General features: G+C 48.2%; 2 protein-coding genes across 2 annotated transcripts in view; both read left to right on the plus strand.

Moving 5' to 3' along the window:
* Nucleotides 1–1010: 1010 nt before the first annotated feature.
* BCL2A1 (BCL2 related protein A1) lies at nucleotides 1011–3011 on the plus strand. The gene is made up of 2 exons (XM_054388242.1): nucleotides 1011–1430; nucleotides 2907–3011. The coding sequence occupies exons 1-2, from the start codon at nucleotides 1011–1013 to the stop codon at nucleotides 3009–3011; spliced, it is 525 nt and encodes a 174-aa protein (XP_054244217.1).
* Nucleotides 3012–6299: 3288 nt separating this feature from the next.
* The window catches only part of MTHFS (methenyltetrahydrofolate synthetase), a 32141-nt gene continuing 18130 nt past the window's right edge, over nucleotides 6300–20310 (plus strand). Inside the window, exons 1-2 of the mRNA XM_054388228.1 lie at nucleotides 6300–6440; nucleotides 10819–11083. Of these exons, the coding sequence (XP_054244203.1) occupies nucleotides 6300–6440; nucleotides 10819–11083 (406 nt within the window). The remainder of the gene's footprint in view (nucleotides 6441–10818; nucleotides 11084–20310) is intronic.

A 20310-nucleotide genomic window follows, 5' to 3' on the forward strand; every position in this document is an offset into this window, starting at 1 on the left:
CTGTAGGCAGTTGAACATCTCCCTGTGAGGACAGGCTGAGGGATTTGGGGCTCTTGAACTTGGAGCAGAGGAGCCTGAGGGGTGCCCTCATTCCTGGTGATCAAGATGTGCAGGGCAGTGTTGGGAGGATGGAGCCAGGCTCTGCTCAGGGATGTCCAACGACAGGACAAGGGGCAGTGGGGGCAAGCTGGAGCAGAGGAGGTGCCACAGGAACAGAAGGGAAAACTTTGTGAGGGTGACAGGGTCCTGGAGCAGGCTGCCCGAAGAGGTTGTGGAGTGTCCTTCTTAGGAGATTTCCAAACCCTGCCTGGATGTGTTCCTGTGTGACCTGGCCTGGGTGCTCCTGCTCTGGCAGGGGGGGTTGGACTGGATGATCTCTGGTGGTCCCTTCCAACCCCTAACATTCTGTGATTCTGTGATTCTTCAAGGAGTTACGAACCAGCAACAACCCCTTAACCTGCAACCCAGACCCTGCAGCCTTCACCACTGGCAGTGAAGAGACTGTGGTGGGGGCAGAAGGGGGTGGTGGCAGGGGCTGCATGCCCCTCTAGTGTATCTAGGTGTGTTTTGTTGAAGCAAAACGCCAAACCTTTGCTAGCATAAACTGTTCTTGGCACTTTGGGAAGCAAATGCTGAGCCCTTTCTAGTGTTCCAGAGCAAAAGTCCCTGGGAAATGCCAGTTTGCAGTGGTGGTAAAAGCTGCTAGGTCCTAGCTGAGGGCCCAAGGCTTTGAGAGCACTACTAAATCACTCAGGGAGACATGCTTGCTCCCCACGACCAGACACTTTCTTTCATTTCCGCTGCGACAAATTCCACAACCCACACAACCATGAAGTCACTAGGTTTTTTTACAGGAACTTGTAAAAGCAGAAAAAAAACCAAACCAAACCAAACCAAAACCCCAACCCATTCCATCCAGAGGCAGCGATACAAAGCCCTGAGCATGTCCTGTGCTGCTCACTGCTGAGCCTGACCCGGAGCTGTGTGCTGCTCGCTGTGCTCTCTTCTAAATGGAAACTGCTGACTTCTACTACGTTTACTACTTAGCCCAGGACTACCTGCAGTATGTGCTTCAGGAATCACAGCTGGGGCCAGCCCAGACCAGGGTTGCTCATGTCCTACGCCACATTGCATCTTCTCTGCAAGACCAAACCGAGGAGGCTGTCCGGCCGCTCTTGGACAGCATCGACATCTCCTCGGTAGCTGCTGCCAAGAGGATCTTCAATGGTGTCATGGAAGAAAAATTTGCTGATGGAAATACTAACTGGGGACGAATCATGACCATATTTACATTTGGAGGGCTTCTCACTAAGAAGCTTCAAGAGCATGGAGTTCAGCTGACCGGTGAGGAGAAGGAGCAGATTTCTTATTTCATCACCGAGTACATAATCAACAACAAAGCTGAATGGATAGATGCCAATGGTGGCTGGGTAAGTCCCTCCTTTCCCTCCATCTCCAAATTAGGAGATGGTGTTTAATTAAGGGAAATTATTGTCACAGATCCTGTCCAAAGCATTTTATTAAGGGCTTTATTTGGTGGTTAACGTTTGATGTCTGCAATGTTTCCTTGAGACCTGAGGTGAATGTTTTGCTTCTGCTTTACACAGAACCATGCCACGAGAAAACTTCCTTTTCACAAAGGCACTTTCTGAACCTGCACCAGTTGAAACCCCAGAGTCAGTCTTGAATCACAGGATCATTTGGTACTTCAGGGTGAGAGGGGCCTTAGGAAACCATCTGGTCCAGCCTCCTGCTCAAAGCAGGTTCAACTATTCGTGCCATGAAATTTCCCACTATTAAATCTAGAATGAAGTGGCATCCTAAAGTTAGTGTAGCAAGTTTGCATCCATAGAGGAGTTAGTCCAAAACCACTGAAATTCAAAGTAAGGGGAGGATAAAGAGGTGTGATCCCCACAGCTGCTCAGTCCTTTTGCTGTGGATTTCATCAAAGCCATTATTTAATCCCCCCAGTCAGTTTTACTTAAACAAATTCACAGGTAAGTGCAGCTGAGGTTAATTCTTTCCTGGTTGGACTCAGACACTCCTAGAACTTCCAACTCTCAATGATCAGTGCTGAGGAAAGCATTAGTAAATATTTGGATTGTTTTGCCAAGCTGCTGAAATTCCCTTCTGTCAGTGAGGGGGAGATCCCTTTTGCTTTGCAGAGTTTCACCACAGCAGTGGTTTTTCTTTTGCATTTAGGGGATGTTGAGACTCAATGATATCAGTGCTTGTTATTTCCCTGGTGCTTTTCTCCTGTACCTAGATGTAAAGGTTACTTTCTCTTTCTAGCCCTCACTTGTCCCATTTCTCTTATAGTTCCTATTTGTGATTACTTTCCCATTCCCCCCCTTAATTTGATTCCTAATGTCTTGCTTTTCCATTTGTTGGTGTCTGTTGTGGTTTTCCTTCCTGGCTGGTAACAGCCAGCAAAGGTGATATTGAATCATGGAGCCTTGATGCATCAGATGTGTCACAAAAGGCTTCTCTCTCCATCCCATTCAAATAGAGTCCATCTGATTGCAGGGAAGCATCAACTGCTGGCAACATTCTGTCCTGATATGTGGCTCAGCATAAGGAGGCTTAAAGGAAGCTTTTTCTCTTACTACATCACAGCACTTGTGGATGTCAGCTGAGATGCTACAGCTCCTGTTCATTTGCTGTTCACACAGGGAGGGCACAGTCTCAACTCACACATAAAACAAATTTCCAGCAAGGTGCAGCTATTTTCAGCTGCTGTTTTTAAAGCCCCCTTCATCTTCTGGAGCTAGAGCTCTGAGAGCCTGACTGTCTGAGCACATGCTGTAGCACCACTTTGTTACTCTGCTGCTAGCAGAGCCTGGTTAGGTTTTTGCCACAGGAGTTACTTTTAAGCTGTGTCTAACTGTGCCTGTTCTTTTCCACAGGAAAACGGCTTCCTGACAAAGTTTGAGAGAAGATCCCCACTGTCCTTCTCCAAAATCACAGCCATGTTCCTGGCTCTTTTTGCCCTGTTCAGAAAGTACTACTGAACTAAGAGGACCTGCCAGTGATCTCTGACCTAGATATTGCTACGAGCTTCATCGCCAAGCTTTCCTCCAAGCAATATTGAAGAGAAAATTCTTTTCTTCCAGAACTTTTAATTTATTTGTATTTATTTTTGCTAAATGCAACGTTTAGCATGCTATCCTAATTGCCACACCTGAAGATGAGATTCCCTCCAAAAAGGAATCAACACAGCATCATTCAGCAATTCAAGTCACCCTTTCCAGGCAGGACTGCTTCGAGTACTTTGTTGTACTCCAATACAATCCAATGGGTTAAGAAAAGTTTTTATGTCATTTGTTTTGGAAATGAAATCCTACTGTAATGCATTTTATTGCAACATTTGTCTAAGCAAAAAGAGGGGTGAGGAGGTGTGTCCTGGAGAAAAAGGAAATGGCACCTCCAGTGTCCTGGCACCGACTGAGCAGCTGTTAGGGGAAGGACCACTGGTGGAAGCTGGCAGCTTACAAATGTGCACTCAAACCTACTGTTGGTGCAATGGGCTGCAGTATGTAAAGTGTAGCCAGCAGGTCTAGGGAGGTTCTCCTCCCCCTCTACTCTGCCCTGGTGACACCACACCTTCAATACTGTGTCCAAGTCTGGGCTCCCCAATTCAAGAGAGACAGAGACCTGCTGGAGAGAGTCCAGTGGAGGCTATGAGGATGATTGGGGGACTGGAACATCTCTGCTGTGAAGAGAGACTGAGAGCCCTGGAGGTGTTTACTCTGGAGAAGGCTACAAATATCTGAGGGTGTCAGGATGAAGGTGCCAGGCTCTTTTCAGTGGTGCCCAGTGACAGGACAAGGACCAACAGGTACAAATTGGAACACAGGAGGTTCCACCTCAACATGAGGAGACACTTCTGTATGGTGAGGGTGGTGGAGCCCTGGAGCAGGCTGCCCAGAGAGGTTGTGGAGTCTCCTTCTCTGGAGACTTTCAAAACCTACCTGGATGTGTTCCTGTGTGACCTGGCCTGGGTGGTCCTGCTCTAGCAGGGGGGGTTGGACTCCCATCTCTGTAGGTCCGTTCCAACCCCTGACATTCTGTGATTCTGTGCTTCTGTGTTTCTTTCTTGTAGTTTTTAATTGTTCCTATCCACAGTGAATCCTCTTTCACACCTGTGTAAAGCAGCCATCTGCCTGAACTCCTTTTAAAGCCAGATGTTTTAAAACAGGCAAGCACCACATCTTTGTCAAGTGAGAAATTTGTGTAAATACACTAACAGTTTGGGAAAATACATTAAAATATGGATTTTAAAGGTTTGTGCTTGGTCTCATTTCTTTGAGGAAAAAAACAAACAACAAACAAAAAAAACAACCTGAACAATGGGAAAAGGTCTGAGTAAGGCAACTCCTAGAAGAGCTACCACAGTGCTACTAGAGAACCCAAGCATATGTGTTTGACCTGAGGTCCATGAATGGCAAGAATTTATTCTCCTGTAGTATTTCTCAAGCACTGGGAGAATGAAGCAGCCTTCTTTTGGCAATGTGTTCTCCATCTTTCAGCCTTCTGGTAATGGGTTCTCCATTTTTCACCCTTCTGGTAATGGGTTCTCCATCTTTCACCCTTCTGAGAGTGGGTTCTCCATCTTTCACCCCTCTGAGAGCGGGTTCTCCATTTTTCACACTTCTGGTAATGGGTTCTCCACTTTTCACCCTTCTGAGAGTGGGTTCTCCATTTTTCACACTTCTGGTAATGGGTTCTCCATCTTTCATATTGATGTAATTTTTTTTTCCACTAAAACAATAATTTGCTGGAACAACCTCCCCAGGGACATGGTAGAGTCCCCACTGCTGAAGGTCTTTCAAGATCTGACTGAACAGAGTGCTAAATAGTTTCATCTAGATTCCCTTTCCTATGAAAGTTTGGAGTAGACAATCTTTCAACCCTTTCCCTTCCAACCTGAGCTATTCTGAATTCTATGGTCTAGAGTCTGTACTGCTCTTTCTTCCTCCCCTTCCCCACTGAAAACATGGAGGATTATACAATGTGCATAGCAGGACTGCTGAAATACACTTTGCTGCTGCTGAAGAAAAGATGAAAGCACCCTGAGGGCACAGGACAGTCCTGGCAATGCCCCCCTCCAGAACAGCTATGGACGTTCCTGTCAGATATGACATTTAAAAATTTGGTTGAACACACATTTCTTCATTTGCAGTCGAAAGTTTTTGTGACAGGAACTGTAATTCTTACTCAGTTTCTTTATGTAAGCACAGACTGCAGTGGCTAACACCAGTCTATTAATACCACATTCACTTCCTTTTCCACTAATCTAGTAACCTATTTTGTAATGGGGGTTACAATTTTTACATGAAAAATGAAAGGCTAACCCAGCTCTTTCAAAAACCAGGTGATGAAATCATCTTTAGAACTTGCCTTCTAAGGCCTGGGTTTAAACAAAAGAAGCCTGGACCATTAACAGTCCAGTGGGCTGCAAATTATCTTCACCAGGACACAACCTCCATTTGCTCTGCATTTAAGAGCAAAAAAAGCAGTGAGGAGATGTACCACCGAGTTATCTATCAGTGTTACTGTGTCCCAGGTCTTGGGGCACTGCTGCTGAAGGGATCCTTACAGCTGTCAGGCAGCACACAGGCTAACAGAATGATGCTCCTAGAGCAAAAGAGGTCGAAGAGCTGCAGAGTGAGCCAGGTGATGACTTCTCATCAATGTGCTCAGCAGCCAAACTGCGATGTCACCAAATGCTATGTTGAATGGATTTATGAAAACAACTATTACCCTATAGAAACATCCCTTTCTGCACTGAGAAGGTGGGGTGGATCATTGAACGTGTCAAAAAGAAGCCTCCAGCGTTTCCCCCTGGCCATGGCTATGCAGCCAGCACACCTTCCCCGTGGGAGCAGCAATGCCAATGGCACCCTGGTGCCACGGGTACCATACTGGTGTTCATGCCAGGCCCACGGGCAGACGCTGTAGGGAGATGAAACCCTGCGGTAGAAAGCAACAAGAATCTCCCGCCGAAATGTAATTTCCCTTTCTACAGCCAAATGAACAAAGGGGAAGTTCTTCGGGATCTGTACCACACACACAAAACAAGCCAGGCCTTGCCGGGCCCGTCCCAGGCTGGCCCTCCAGCACCCGCCGGAGCAGCGGTGCCTGCAGCTGGCGGCGGCCCGGACCTCACAGCAGTGACCCCGGGGCCGGCTGATTCCCGGCGAGTGGCGCGTGGCTGCGGGCCGCCCCCGGGGGGCCCTGCCTGGCCGTGCCGCCGCCGCCAGGGCAAGGCCAGCGCGGCGACCCGGCGCACTCGGCGCATGGAGCCGCCGGGGAAGGGCGACGAGATGGCGGCGGCGCTGCGGGCCGCTAAGCAGGCGCTGCGCGGCGAGCTGCGGCAGCGGCTGCGGGCGCTGGGCGCCGAGGAGAAGCAGCGCCAGTCCCTCCTGCTGAGCCGTAAGGTGGGTGCGAGCCGCGGCCCTACGGCCGTACGGCGGCTTCCAGGAAGAGCGGCCCGGGGGCGGGGGGAGGGCCCAGGAGCCGAGCCCGGTCCCGATCGGGCGCGGGGAAGCCCGCCGGGGACTTTCCAGGCCCCGCATGGGGACCGAAGAGGTGACTCAGGGGACCTGCCGGCTCCTCGGCCCCGGCCTCGGCCGTCCCGGGCCAGTGCGCCGAGCGAGGGGGGCGAGCTCCGCCTCGGCCCTGCCTTCCTCCTCATGACGGCTGCTGGCGGGGAGCGGGCGGGTGGCCGGGGGGTGTGCAGCGACTGCGATGAGCAGCGACAGCCATCAGCACGTTAAGGCATGGGACGGGGTGGGTGTGAAACTGAAGGCAAACTCTGTCGGAAACCCCAAAGCCGCGGGGTGCTGGTGGGTCCTGGAGGGTGTTCACCGTTTCGCGTGGCACATGCGGCTAGCTTTATGGGCAGCGCCTAGCAATGCACAGACTAAATTAGCAGCTGCCTTGCTTTGGCCTCTTGCTAAGAGGTTGTCCTTTCCCTCCTGTGTATTTCAGTGGTATTTCCCCCTGCAATTTTATTTTTGATGTACTTTTTATACTTCGAAAGATAAGCAGGCTTCACTTCACTGGTGTCCTAGCACAGCATGGTGCTGGCAGGTACTTTGGAAATGGCCTTTTTGTCTTTATTGTGTTAATAAACACGATGAAGTTTTAATTTGCAATGACTGTATGTACTAGAGAAGAGTCCTTACCTTATTTGTTGCCACACCAGCAGGTACTTCTAGGTGTTCTATATTTGTGTTGTTACTGTCCTGCCAAAGGATCATAGAATGATAGGGGCTGGAAGGGACCTCTGAGGATCATCAAATAATTTTATAGACTTCATGAGAAACTGTAAGTCTAAAGAACTTTAACTGGACTTCTCATATTTTTTTTTTATTGTGATTGCTTTAAAAAGTAATCAATGTCCTGTTATCATGATACTGCTTTTTAGTAATCACATATTTGACATAAATCTCTCAATTTTTAGAAGATCCTGACATGAATCCTCTTCACAAATGCAGTCCTCTGCCAATTATATAAGCACCTAGCTCATACAGTACCCAATTTTCAGGAGCTCCTCTGTCTAACTGCAGCTGATAAACCCAGCCCCAGAGCATGCATTTCTGCTAAGAGTGTGCTAGAGAGCACACTAAGAGATAGAGCTTTTGCTTTTCTTATTAAGAAGGCATCAGGAAATACGACATAGAAATTGATGGTGTCTTGCCATCTTCATAATCTGTCACGAGTCGAACCTCCTGAGCTTGTTGGAGACAATGGCATTGCACAAGTGACAGAAAGTAGATTCCTTACAGGAGGGTGACACAGCAGACAAGAAGAACCTCTTGAGAGAATAGTTGGGACTAACATAAGGCTGAGAAGGCAGCTTTATAACCTAGATTGGTGCTTGCAGCTAATGAAAGTGAGCAGGTTATTTTATAACACCTGAACAATATCCCCAGTCATAAAATCCCAGCTCAGAATGATCCTTAAATTCAGAGTGAAATGGCTTTACAGGCTGACCGAGCTGCTGGTGTTTAATTGGCTGCTGGATGATTATTCTCTTTCAGTGCTGATGATTAAAGTCCTGCTGTCTCCATGCTCTGGTTCTGCAGAAATTGCCATCAGGCAGTGAGCAAAGGGCAGGTAATATTTGTGAAGCGTGGAAATGTTTGCAGTCTTCTTAGAAATGGCTCTGAGTCGTAGCAGCTTTGTCTTCACAGTTCAGAAACCCCAGATGGTGTCTTCCTGCTGGTATGTGGGTTTGCATCTTTCACCTCATTTTTGTTCTACACAGCATCATCAATGTGTGGCTTGGACATAGTGGAGCAGATTGGACCTGTGGTGCCCACAGCACACAGCACCACTTTGCAAGAGGAGAGTTCTGTGGCTCTGTTTCCCTCTTCTCCAAAGCTATGATAACCTTCAGCTCTGGAGTCCCTCAACAACATCAATCACAGATACTTGCTGGAGTCTGCACTCTGACTAAATCTGTTCTTTCCAACAAAAGCTACCAGGGAAATTCTTCTGGTCAAGAGCTTAGAGAGAGGATTCTGCCCTTTTGCTGTGCTCTGCTGAGACCCCACCTCCAATCCTGCCTCCAGTTCTGGTGTACCCAGCACAAGAAGGACACAGAGCTGTTGGAGGGAGTCCTGAGGAGGCCACAAAGATGATGCAAGGGTTGGAGAACCTCTGCTATGAGGACAGGCTGAGGGAGCTGGGGGTGTTCAGCCTGGAGAAGAGAAGGCTCCAGGGGGGACTTTAGAGCTGCCTTCCAGTGCCTGAAGGGATCCTACAGGAAGGCTGCAGTGAGAGTTTTCAGGAGGGTGTCTAGAGACAGGCCAAGGGGGAATGGTTTGAAGCTGAGGCAGAGCAGGGTTAGACTGGATCTGAGGAAGAAGTTCTTCAGGAGGAGGGTGGTGAGACTCTGGAATAGGCTGCCCAAGGAGGTTGTGGCTGTCTCTTGCCTGTGGTTGTTCAAGTCCAGGCTGGATGAGGCCTTGAGCAGCTGAGAGGTGTTCCTGCCTATGGTGGGGAGGTTAGAGGAGATGATCTCTGAGGTCCCTTGCAACGTGGGTGATTCTGTGACTGCCTGTTAATCACTTAATTGGAAAAATCCATGTGAAGGGTGAGCAACTTACAAAAAGAAGTAATACAGGGTTTGGAATTGTGAAGATGTTTCTATGGCAAATCAGCACAGTACCCTAATTTGCTCCAGAGTGCCTGTTTTGTTTATTTTAATTTTTTTTTCTCATGAAAAAATACATCCATCCTCTGAATATTTCACCTGGGCTTTTAACTGCTGTGCTGGAAAGCAAGGGGGAAAAAAAGGGAATGAGAGCCTTATCTCGAGTTGGATAGGGGCATTTATCTTTCAGAACAGGGCCAGGGCAAAGGCTGAAGCTCAGGAGAGCACATTAGCCTTCAGTTATGCAAACACAGAGCAGAGGATTTGTGTTCTCTGTTCCACAGATAAGCAGTTTCTCAATTGTCTGATAGTTTGGACAGATTTTTGCAAGTGGGAGAATAAGAATAATTCACTTTTCACTGAGACAGGACACATCGGTGTTGGTTTGGCCCAGATGCAAGTAACAAAAAATGTTAAGGCCCTGGAGAAGGACAAACCAAGCTTTGAAAAACTTCCTCTCAAATTTTCATGTGGAATTCAATCTGGAATGAGGCAGAGACATAGGGAGGTGTGAGTCTGCTCACACTTTTTCACCAGATAAATGTTTTTTTTTTGTTTGTTTTCCTTCCGCTGTTCAGTCTTTCATAAGACCAGCACAGAGAACCTCATGAAAATCAATAAATGGCAAGGCCACCTTTCCTTCAACCTCTGAAAAATGCTAATAAGATCACTTGCTAGAAGCTGGGGATGTTTGAAGTCACATAGCTAAACTTCCTGTAGGGAAGGCATTTCAGATTAAGGAAAGCAAGAGGGACCTGGTCTTGGAAGGCTGTGCTGTGCAGTCATCTGCTCTGATGCTGATTTGCCTTTGAGTTTGCTATCATTGATGTGCTTCTCATTCTGCCTGTCCTGAATGAGAGATGCAGCCTGTAAAAAGCAGGGAAGGGAAAAAGGACTGCAAAAGCCTCCTGTCAGGCAGAAGCTGGCAGCTCTCACCTGATGTCTCCAGTGATGCTGAGCAGTTGAAGATGTCTACACTATGATATGGCACAAATCAGAGAATCAGAGAACAGTTTGAGTTGGAGGGGACCTTTATAAGTCATCTAGTCCAACCCTCCTGCAGTCAGCTGGGACATCCACAACTAAATCAGGTTGCTCAGAGCTCCATCCAACCTGTTGAATGTTGCCAGGGCTGGGGCATCAACCACCTGTCTGTGCAGCCTGTGCCAATGTTTCATCACCCTCAACATAAACAATTTCTTCTTTAAGTCTCCTCTGCATCTCCCTTCTTTTAGTTTAAAACCATCACCCCTTGTCCCATTGCAACAGGCTCTACCAAAGAGTCTGTCCCCATCTTTCTTATAACCCCCCTCTAAGTATTGAAAGGCCACAATAAAGTCTCCCTGGAGCCTTCTCTAGACTGAGCAATCCCAAGTATTTAAAGGGTCAGGAGATTGCCTCCAAAATTGGGTTTTTTTTGCTGGCCCAAACCTGTGTGGCAATGTTCAGTAGGTGCCTGTTTAGCTTTTGCTGATGTTAGAAACATTGGTGTGGGAAGCAAAGCCAGTTTATTCTCTTTATGCTGCATGGTAGTTTGTGTCTCTGTCCTTTTCAAGTGATGTTTTCCTTCAGTCTTGTGATTAATTAAAATAAATTAACTCCACCTTTCCATAATATTTTCATAAACTTAATTGCATCCATTTCCCATGTAGGTGCTTGGCCATCCCAAGTACAAAGAATCCAGAAGAATTGCAATCTTCCTGAGTATGCCAGATGAAATCCAGACAGAAGAAATCATCCAGGATATTTTTAAGCAAGGAAAAGAGTGTTTTATCCCACGCTACAAGCCTCAGAGCAATCACATGGACATGCTGAAGTTGCTGTCAGCTGAAGACATTTCTTCCCTTGCTTTGACATCCTGGAATATTCTTCAGCCTAGTGATGATGACAGTGCAAGAGAGGAGGCCCTTGCTGGTGGTGAGTGTTTTCTTCCTACATTGTGGGGCTCCTGAGCAGGAGTAACTTGCAGGGCCAGTAGGAAATAATCCAATAGCAAGAATGAAATGTTACACTTGGGTTTGAATGCTGGAGAGGTGCTGAACTCAATGTAAGCAAATGCTCCCCTCTCTTGCCTGCTTTTCTCTACCCTTTGCCACCCCTTGGGACATGCCAGCAGGGCAGGAGCAAGGCTGCACAGCTAATCCAGCTGAGGGAAACTCAACCTTCCAGGGAAACCAATTTCTTGGTCCTGTTCATGGACATCTTCAGTGCAGTCTTGGCAAGCCTAGGTTGGTGAAGGGGACAGGCTTGCTGGGGGTGGCTCAGGCTGCCACTGGAAGCTGTAGGCATTCACAGTTGTAGGATGCACTCTGAGAACTTTAGTTTGCACTGCCTGAAAGGGTAGGGAGCTTTTCAGGTGATGTCTGTAGGCTGACAGGAGAATTTTCTGAATTCTTTGATCCTTCAGATTGTATGGCATGGATGAATCATAGTACTGATGTGGAGTCTGCCCATGCAGAGCAGCTCTCTGGATTGAGACCTTAGACTGAAAATCAGAGGACTTTCTTGTAGGCCTGGATGACTATTGCAAAGTCTTTTCCATCTGTGTTCTCTCACATTTTTATTCTGATCTAATAATGCAGTCTCAGGCACTGGATTCTTCTTAGGGATGAAGAGTTAAGAGTTCATAATGGCTCATAGGTTTTGGTCCCAACCTCTTCTCTTTCTTAGCCTAAAGTTCTCCAACCTCCCCAACTTTTCAAACAAACTTCTATGTCTGCATTCATTATTTGCATTCTTGCTGTAAACACACCAATATCTCCCCATACCATCTGCAGAGATGTTTCATGGTATTAATGGAAAACTCATGTTGAACTCATGCTTGAATCATCAGCTTGGGAGCATTTTCTCTAGGTGGAAATTCACCCAGCAGACAACTTCCACACCTCAGGCTCACCAGCTTCTGAATGCTTTCTAAAAGAGCATAGCCCTGCTCTGGTAGAGGGGGTTTGGACTGGGTGCTCTCTGGAGGTCCCTTCCAACCCCTGACATTCTGTGACACTGTGATTCTTTGCACTTCAGTGCCCTTGAAGGAATGCAAATTGCCTTGCTACTACACCCATCCTCTGTTGTTGGAATTATGCATGGCTGAAACGTTTATCTCTGTGATGTTATCAAATAGTGTGGTGATCTGAGGCACTTCTGTTGTTAGAAAGAGCTAACATGGTGTTTCAGCAGTAATGTTCCCAGTGCTGGCAGAGGCTGCTGTGTAATTTCCAAGAAACAGCCTGCAGGTACATAAATAAGTTATGTCACTTCTGAGTGGATTCATTTTGCATTACAAAAAGCTTAAATTCACACTGTCCTTAAAACTGCAGGCATGGTTATGGTACAAAATAGCTGGAGTAGAGGACAAGGTACAAGCCTTGCCTTGAGTTTCCCAGCCTTTGGTGGCACTCAGAGGCAGTGTTGAACAGACCAGAACCCCTCCTTGTGGAGAGGAGCTCTTCGCTGCTCAAGCAGGGTTTAGCCATTTTCATCTTGGCAGGGCACCACATAAACAAAGGGTCACTGCACTTTTGGGAGCTGAAAATCTCTCATCTGCTCTACTGTGCATGGGTGACAGCAGTTGTCATGTGAAGAGTGGCTTGCTTTAGGCTAAATGGACACAGCAACAGGAAGGAAAAAGATAAAAGTTTGGATATTTCATTTGGAGTAAGACTGAGAAGGCTCCAGGGGCACCTCAGAGCTGCCTTCCAGTGCCTGAAGGGATCCTCCAGGAAGGCTGCAGAGGGACTTTTCAGGAGGGTGTCTAGAGACAGGAAAAGGGGGAATGGTTTGAAGCTGAGGGAGAGCAGGGTTAGACTGGATCTGAGGAAGAAGCTCTTCAGCAGGAGGGTGGTGAGACTCTGGAATAGGCTGTCCAGGGAGGTTGTGGCTGCCTCCTGCCTGGAGGTGTTGAAGGCCAGGCTGGATGAGGCCCTGAGCAGCTGAGTCTGGCTGAGAGGTGTCCCTGGGCATGGTGGGGAGGTTGGAACAGATAATCTCTGAGGTTCATTCCAACCTGAGCCATTCTAGGATTCTACAGCTTGGTTCATTTCCACCCCTATCTACTGAAAGGTTTGGACAAATTGTGGAGCAAGCCAGTGGTACATTTTCCTAAGAGGTAGCAGCTCCCTGCCCATCAAAATGTGCCCTGATGTCAGGTTTTGCCCAAGGTCGTATTTTGATGAACGTTCAGGCACGTTGCAGTCATTGTTTACAGGACTGTAGATACCTTGCACAACTTTGGAAGGAGTAGATCAGATAAACCCCTGCTTTCTGACTGTTTTTTAACACTACTCCTACAGAAATGTAAAGGACACTTCCCCAGCAGCTCTGTTTTCTCTAGAATTTTAAAGGACACGTCCCCAGCAGCTCTAATTTCAGTGTGGTTTAGGGAGGTGGTGTGATTCAGAGGGCTGGACCTGGGTTTCCTCATCTGTAATGTTATTTATTATGACTTAAGCTTGTCCTGAGAACTCTGGGTGAAAACCTTAAGGTATTCCTCTGAAAAAAAGAGATTATCCTTGTTGAGTATCTCCAGATGGTAAAATTCATGGAGGTGGCTTCTTTGAAAGGAGCCAGGTGGCCAGCTTTGAACTGAGGGATGTCAGCTGGAAGTCTTAGATGTGAGCAGATATTAGGCTTAAATGTTCATCACTGAACTGACCTTCTGGTGTGTGATAAATTAGAGACTCCTTTTAAAACATTCACCTGGGTGAGGAGGAGAAGAGTTTTGGTCTAGATGTTTTAATTTGGATGAAAAATGAGTTAGCAGAAATTATGGATCGGAATCTGCTTACCCTAACGGATTGTGAGGTGCTCACCTAAGAAATGCAAGGAACAGGCTCATGTACAACTGTAATTCAGCATTCCAAGATGAACCCAGATGCAGTGGTCTGGGCTCTTTCAAAGCTGCTTGCTGTTAGCCAGCACCACTGATAAGTAGAGGCTCAGTTGTTTGCTTTCTCTCCGTGCAAGCTGCGGGTATGGGGACAGACATCTTCATTTCTGTGTGGGCTCCTCATCACTGCAGCATTCAGTGACTGAAAGATGCTGGTGGGGACTTGATGGTGGAGAGGGAAGCAGCAGAGGTTGGGGCTCCTGGCTCCAGCCTTAGTTCTGCAGAAGAGCTATCCCCAGTGAGCATAGACTCCTGGTTGTTTTTCCAAATGTTACAGTTTCCTCTCTGGTGCCTCCAGAATGATCAGTTCCCAGAATTGTCTCTTGGGCTAGGCACACTCTTCCAAGTTTTAATTCCTCTCCCACCACAATGCCTCTTTCCACCCTTCTGCTCTTTGCCCAGCCTCTCTGAATCTCCCTCTCTAGGTGTCCTTCTCTCACCACATTCCTCACTGCTGCTGCTCTAAGGCTGTCATTTCAGGGGCAGCTGGGCCAACATAAATAGCTTGCCCCTGCCAAAGGGGAGGAGATCCTGTGCTTTGTCTTCTCTCCCTTGTCCACTTCCAGATGTACAAGATTCCCCATCCCAATTTACTCATTTCCTTCCCCACTGTGCTGGCTTCTTTCTCTTTTTCACTGGCTTAGCAAACTCCTCTCCTCAGCAGCACTTTTTGTACTGAACAGCACAAAAGACTCTGTTTCGTGGTGGTGTCTTCTGGGCAGTGCCTGATTCAATAAGCCACTGCCCTCTCTCCTCCTCGTGCTCCCTGCTCTTCCTCTGGTGTGCCAGCACAGATGCCCCTGCAGCCATGCTGGGAGCTGTACTGGGAACCAGTTTTGATTAGAAGCAATGCAACAGCAGTAAAAGGTTCTTCCCCAGAGGAGGCCACCACAGGCATTTGGGCTGCTGCAGCTGAAGGGCTGGCAGGAAGCTGGTGCTGAGGGATTGCGTAAATGGGTAGCCAAACCAAAATTCTTGGTGGAACTTCAGTCTTCATTTCCTTCCATGTTTCAGTTCCCAGTCTTGCCCCAGCCACTGGGACTAGGAGTAGCCACTGAAACGAAAGTCCTTTGGAGCCCTGGCAGCCAGGAGCAAGGCAGGAGGGGCTGAGTCTGCAGCTTTGTGTCCTCTGTCTGCAGCAGGTCTGGCTTAGGGAGTCTTCCCTCCTCGTGGTGTCAGCATACTCCTGCCTCTCCGTGGCAAGCTGGGTTAGCTCTGCATGAAGAGTATTTTCCTCTTCTCCTCTAGCCTGTTGTGGCTGGGATGCTTTTATCCCAGATGAATGGATCCAGTTTACTGTGCAGCTGTATCAGTGCAACCTGTGTAGGGTGGGCATGAGTAGCTAGGGTGGAGATTGTGGATTCTCCCTCCCTGGAGGTGTTCAAGGCCAGGCTGGATGAGGCCTTGACCAGCCTGCTCTAGTGGAAGGTGTCCCTGCTCATGGTAGGGGGTTGGAACTGGATGACCTTTAAGGTCCCTTCCAACCTAAGCCATTCTATGAATCTATGAACATGCCCTGGAAACTGGCACTGGTTCCTAGTAGAGCTGTGGGGCCACCAGTGCTGCTGTGACTCCAGCAGCAGTCCAGAGAGGATGGATGTCATCTTCAGAGAGGCCCAGCACTCACCCTGACACAACTTTCCTAAAGCTGTGCAAATGGCAGGATACCAAACATCTACCACGTTGCATAATCCCAGCTTAGATGGGTTTGAAGGGGGCTGAAGCCACTCTGCTGACACAGAGAGCACTACAAGCAAGAGTTCAAGATCTTGCCTTAAAGAATGGAGCAACAGAGCTTTCCTCATCCTTGTGTGCTGCTGGCTTTGTGCTGAGAAACCAGGGAACCATCTTGCCTGAAAGAAAAGAACATACCTCCCCTTCTGCCCACTCTGGCATGAAATCCCAAGATGAAGAATGTCACCCTTGGAAATCAAGCATCTTGGCTGCAGTGGGGATGCCAAACCATCTGCCACTTGCCTGCTTAAGCACAGGGCAGGTCTGCTCCCAGCAGCCTGTGTGTCTGGTTAAAGATGTCCCTGCTCGCTGCAGGGGGCTTGGACAAGATCACCTTTGAGAGTCAAGAGAGAGGACTCTGCTCTGCTGAGGCCCCACCTCCAATGCTGCCTCCAGTTCTGATGTCCCCATCACAAGAAGGACACAGAGATGTTCAAGTGAATCCAGAGGAGGACCACAAAAGTGATCCAAGGGCTGGAGCACCTCTGCTGTGAGGACAGGCTGAGGGAGCTGGGGGTGTTCAGCCTGGAGAAGAGAAAGCTAAATGGACACAGTAATAGAAAGGGCAAAGGTGAAAGAAATTTGGATATTTCATTTGGAGTAGGACTGAGAAGACTCCAGGGGCACCTTGGAGCTGCCTTCCAGTGCCTGAAGGGATCCTACAGGAAGGCTGCAGAGGGACTTTTCATGAGGGTGTCTAGAGACAGGACAAGCCCCGGGGAATGATTTGAAGCTGAGGCAGGGCAGGGTTAGACTGGAGCTGAGGGAGAAGTCCTTTCAGTAGGAGGGTGGTGAGACTCTGGAACAGGCTGCCCAGGGAGGTTGTGGCTGCCTCCTGCCTGTGGGTGTTCAAGGCCAGGCTGGATGAGGCCTTGAGCAGCTGAGTCTGATTGAGAGGTGTCCCTGCCCATGGTGGGGAGGTTGGAGCAGATGATCTCTGAGCTCCCTTCTAACTTGAGCCATTCCAGGATTCTATGATTTTAAACCTTGCCATTGGGATGTACCCTGCAGAACCCTTTCAGTCTGCAGAAGCTTTTTTTTCACCTGTCTTTAAAATCCTGCTCTTTATTCATACTTTCAAAGAGGCTGTGCTTGCAGCTGGGACTGATGGCCTTGTGCTGCCATCAGCACTCTGAGTTATTCCAGATTTTAGCATAGTTCTTCAGAAGCATGACTGGAGTGGTGGCAATGCAGTCTTAAGAGGAATAGGTTTGACTTACAGCTGTGAAACAAAATAGGATGTAAATAAAAAGATAATGGCCTGCCCCCTCCCTCAATCAAAATGATGCACCAGAAATGGGAGAGCTTTGAAATATGAGGCACACTGAAGTTTAGAAATAGAAAAACAGTGTGAGGGGGCAATGCTGTGTCTTGGAGCACAGGAAAGGTCTGATCTGCTGCTCCAGCTCCATCAGATGTTGTGTAGCTGCACATGGAGGCATCATGGGGGCAGGCAGGGTGATGCTAATCAGTCTGAAGGTGTTGTGTGCTAAATAACAGGCAGGGGGGGGAATGGGGAGTGTTTAAATGAGATCTATGCAGATTGAAATGTAACTGGAATAAATGAAATATATGAAGAGCAGAGATGTTAAATGTTACTGCTCAGCAAGAAAAAAAAACCCAACAAAATACACCAAACAAGATTGTAAAGTGATTGAAGGTACTATTAGATTTTCTTCTCCTCTGGGAGCCTTGATTAAAACTTACAGTACAAAATATGTCAAGGGATGGATGATCATTTAAAATCTTTTTGTACTGGTCATGTAAAAGAAAACCTGAGAGCATGCAGGAAGCAAAAGTGGAAATGGAGGCTCAGCTCTTAATGTAATTTATTTTTTAATGAAATGATTTGAAGTTTGGAATGAAGTTCTGCTTGAAGACAACGAGGCATAGTAGTTTGAGAACAAATTCTGTGCAAGTGAGGTGTTAACATTCTGGTGCTGAGTCTTCTTGTGGAGAGAGGATGTTTGCTTCCCCTGACACAGGATCAGAGCACTGGGCATGCAGTCCAGCACCATGTGTTTTGTAAGGGACAGGATCAGAGCACTGGACATGCAGTCCAGCACCATGTGTTTTGTAAGGGACAGGATCAGAGCACTGGACATGCAGTCCAGCACCATGTGTTTTGTAAAGGACAGGATCAGAGCACTGGACATGCAGTCCAGCACCATGTGTTTTGTAAGGGACAGGATCAGAGCACTGGACATGCAGTCCAGCACCATGTGTTTTGTAAGGGACAGGATCAGAGCACTGGACATGCAGTCCAGCACCATGTGTTTTGTAAGGGACAGGATCAGAGCACTGGACATGCAGTCCAGCACCATGTGTTTTGTAAAGGACAGGATCAGAGCACTGGACATGCAGTCCAGCACCATGTGTTTTGTAAGGGACAGGATCAGAGCACTGGACATGCAGTCCAGCACCATGTGTTTTGTAAGGGACAGGATCAGAGCACTGGGCATGCAGTCCAGCACCATGTGTTTTGTAAGGACAGGATCAGAGCACTGGGCATGCAGTCCAGCACCATGTGTTTTGTAAAGGACAGGATCAGAGCACTGGACATGCAGTCCAGCACCATGTGTTTTGTAAAGGACAGGATCAGAGCACTGGACATGCAGTCCAGCACCATGTGTTTTGTAAGGACAGGATCAGAGCACTGGACATGCAGTCCAGCACCATGTGTTTTGTAAGGGACAGGATCAGAGCACTGGACATGCAGTCCAGCACCATGTGTTTTGTAAGGGACAGGATCAGAGCACTGGACATGCAGTCCAGCACCATGTGTTTTGTAAGGGACAGGATCAGAGCACTGGACATGCAGTCCAGCACCATGTGTTTTGTAAGGGACAGGATCAGAGCACTGGACATGCAGTCCAGCACCATGTGTTTTGTAAGGGACAGGATCAGAGCACTGGACATGCAGTCCAGCACCATGTGTTTTGTAAGGGACAGGATCAGAGCACTGGCATGCAGTCAGCACATGTTTGTAGGCAGTCAGCATGCTGCAGTCCAGCACCATGTGTTTTGTAAGGGACAGGATCAGAGCACTGGACATGCAGTCCAGCACCATGTGTTTTGTAAGAGACAGGATCAGAGCACTGGGCATGCAGTCCAGCACCATGTGTTTTGTAAAGGACAGGATCAGAGCACTGGACATGCAGTCCAGCACCATGTGTTTTGTAAGGGACAGGATCAGAGCACTGGACATGCAGTCCAGCACCATGTGTGTTGTAAGGGACAGGATCAGAGCACTGGGCATGCAGTCCAGCACCATGTGTTTTGTAAGGGACAGGATCAGAGCACTGGACATGCAGTCCAGCACCATGTGTTTTGTAAGGACAGGATCAGAGCACTGGCATGCAGTCCAGCACCATGTGTTTTGTAAGGGACAGGATCAGAGCACTGGCATGCAGTCCAGCACCATGTGTTTTGTAAGGGACAGGATCAGAGCACTGGGCATGCAGTCCAGCACCATGTGTTTTGTAAGGGACAGGATCAGAGCACTGGACATGCAGTCCAGCACCATGTGTTTTGTAAGGGACAGGATCAGAGCACTGGACATGCAGTCCAGCACCATGTGTTTTGTAAGGGACAGGATCAGAGCACTGGGCATGCAGTCCAGCACCATGTGTTTTGTAAGGGACAGGATCAGAGCACTGGACATGCAGTCCAGCACCATGTGTTTTGTAAGGGACAGGATCAGAGCACTGGACATGCAGTCCAGCACCATGTGTTTTGTAAGGGACAGGATCAGAGCACTGGACATGCAGTCCAGCACCATGTGTTTTGTAAGGGACAGGATCAGAGCACTGGACATGCAGTCCAGCACCATGTGTTTTGTAAGGGACAGGATCAGAGCACTGGACATGCAGTCCAGCACCATGTGTTTTGTAAAGGACAGGATCAGAGCACTGGACATGCAGTCCAGCACCATGTGTTTTGTAAAGGACAGGATCAGAGCACTGGACATGCAGTCCAGCACCATGTGTTTTGTAAGGGACAGGATCAGAGCACTGGACATGCAGTCCAGCACCATGTGTTTTGTAAGGGACAGGATCAGAGCACTGGACATGCAGTCCAGCACCATGTGTTTTGTAAGGGACAGGATCAGAGCACTGGACATGCAGTCCAGCACCATGTGTTTTGTAAGGACAGGATCAGAGCACTGGCATGCAGTCCAGCACCATGTGTTTTGTAAGGACAGGATCAGAGCACTGGCATGCAGTCCAGCACCATGTGTTTTGTAAGGGACAGGATCAGAGCACTGGACATGCAGTCCAGCACCATGTGTTTTGTAAGGGACAGGATCAGAGCACTGGACATGCAGTCCAGCACCATGTGTTTTGTAAAGGACAGGATCAGAGCACTGGACATGCAGTCCAGCACCATGTGTTTTGTAAGGGACAGGATCAGAGCACTGGACATGCAGTCCAGCACCATGTGTTTTGTAAGGACAGGATCAGAGCACTGGGCATGCAGTCCAGCACCATGTGTTTTGTAAGGGACAGGATCAGAGCACTGGACA

This window comes from Indicator indicator, chromosome 16 (assembly GCF_027791375.1).
Source record: "Indicator indicator isolate 239-I01 chromosome 16, UM_Iind_1.1, whole genome shotgun sequence".
Taxonomy (NCBI): domain Eukaryota; kingdom Metazoa; phylum Chordata; class Aves; order Piciformes; family Indicatoridae; genus Indicator; species Indicator indicator.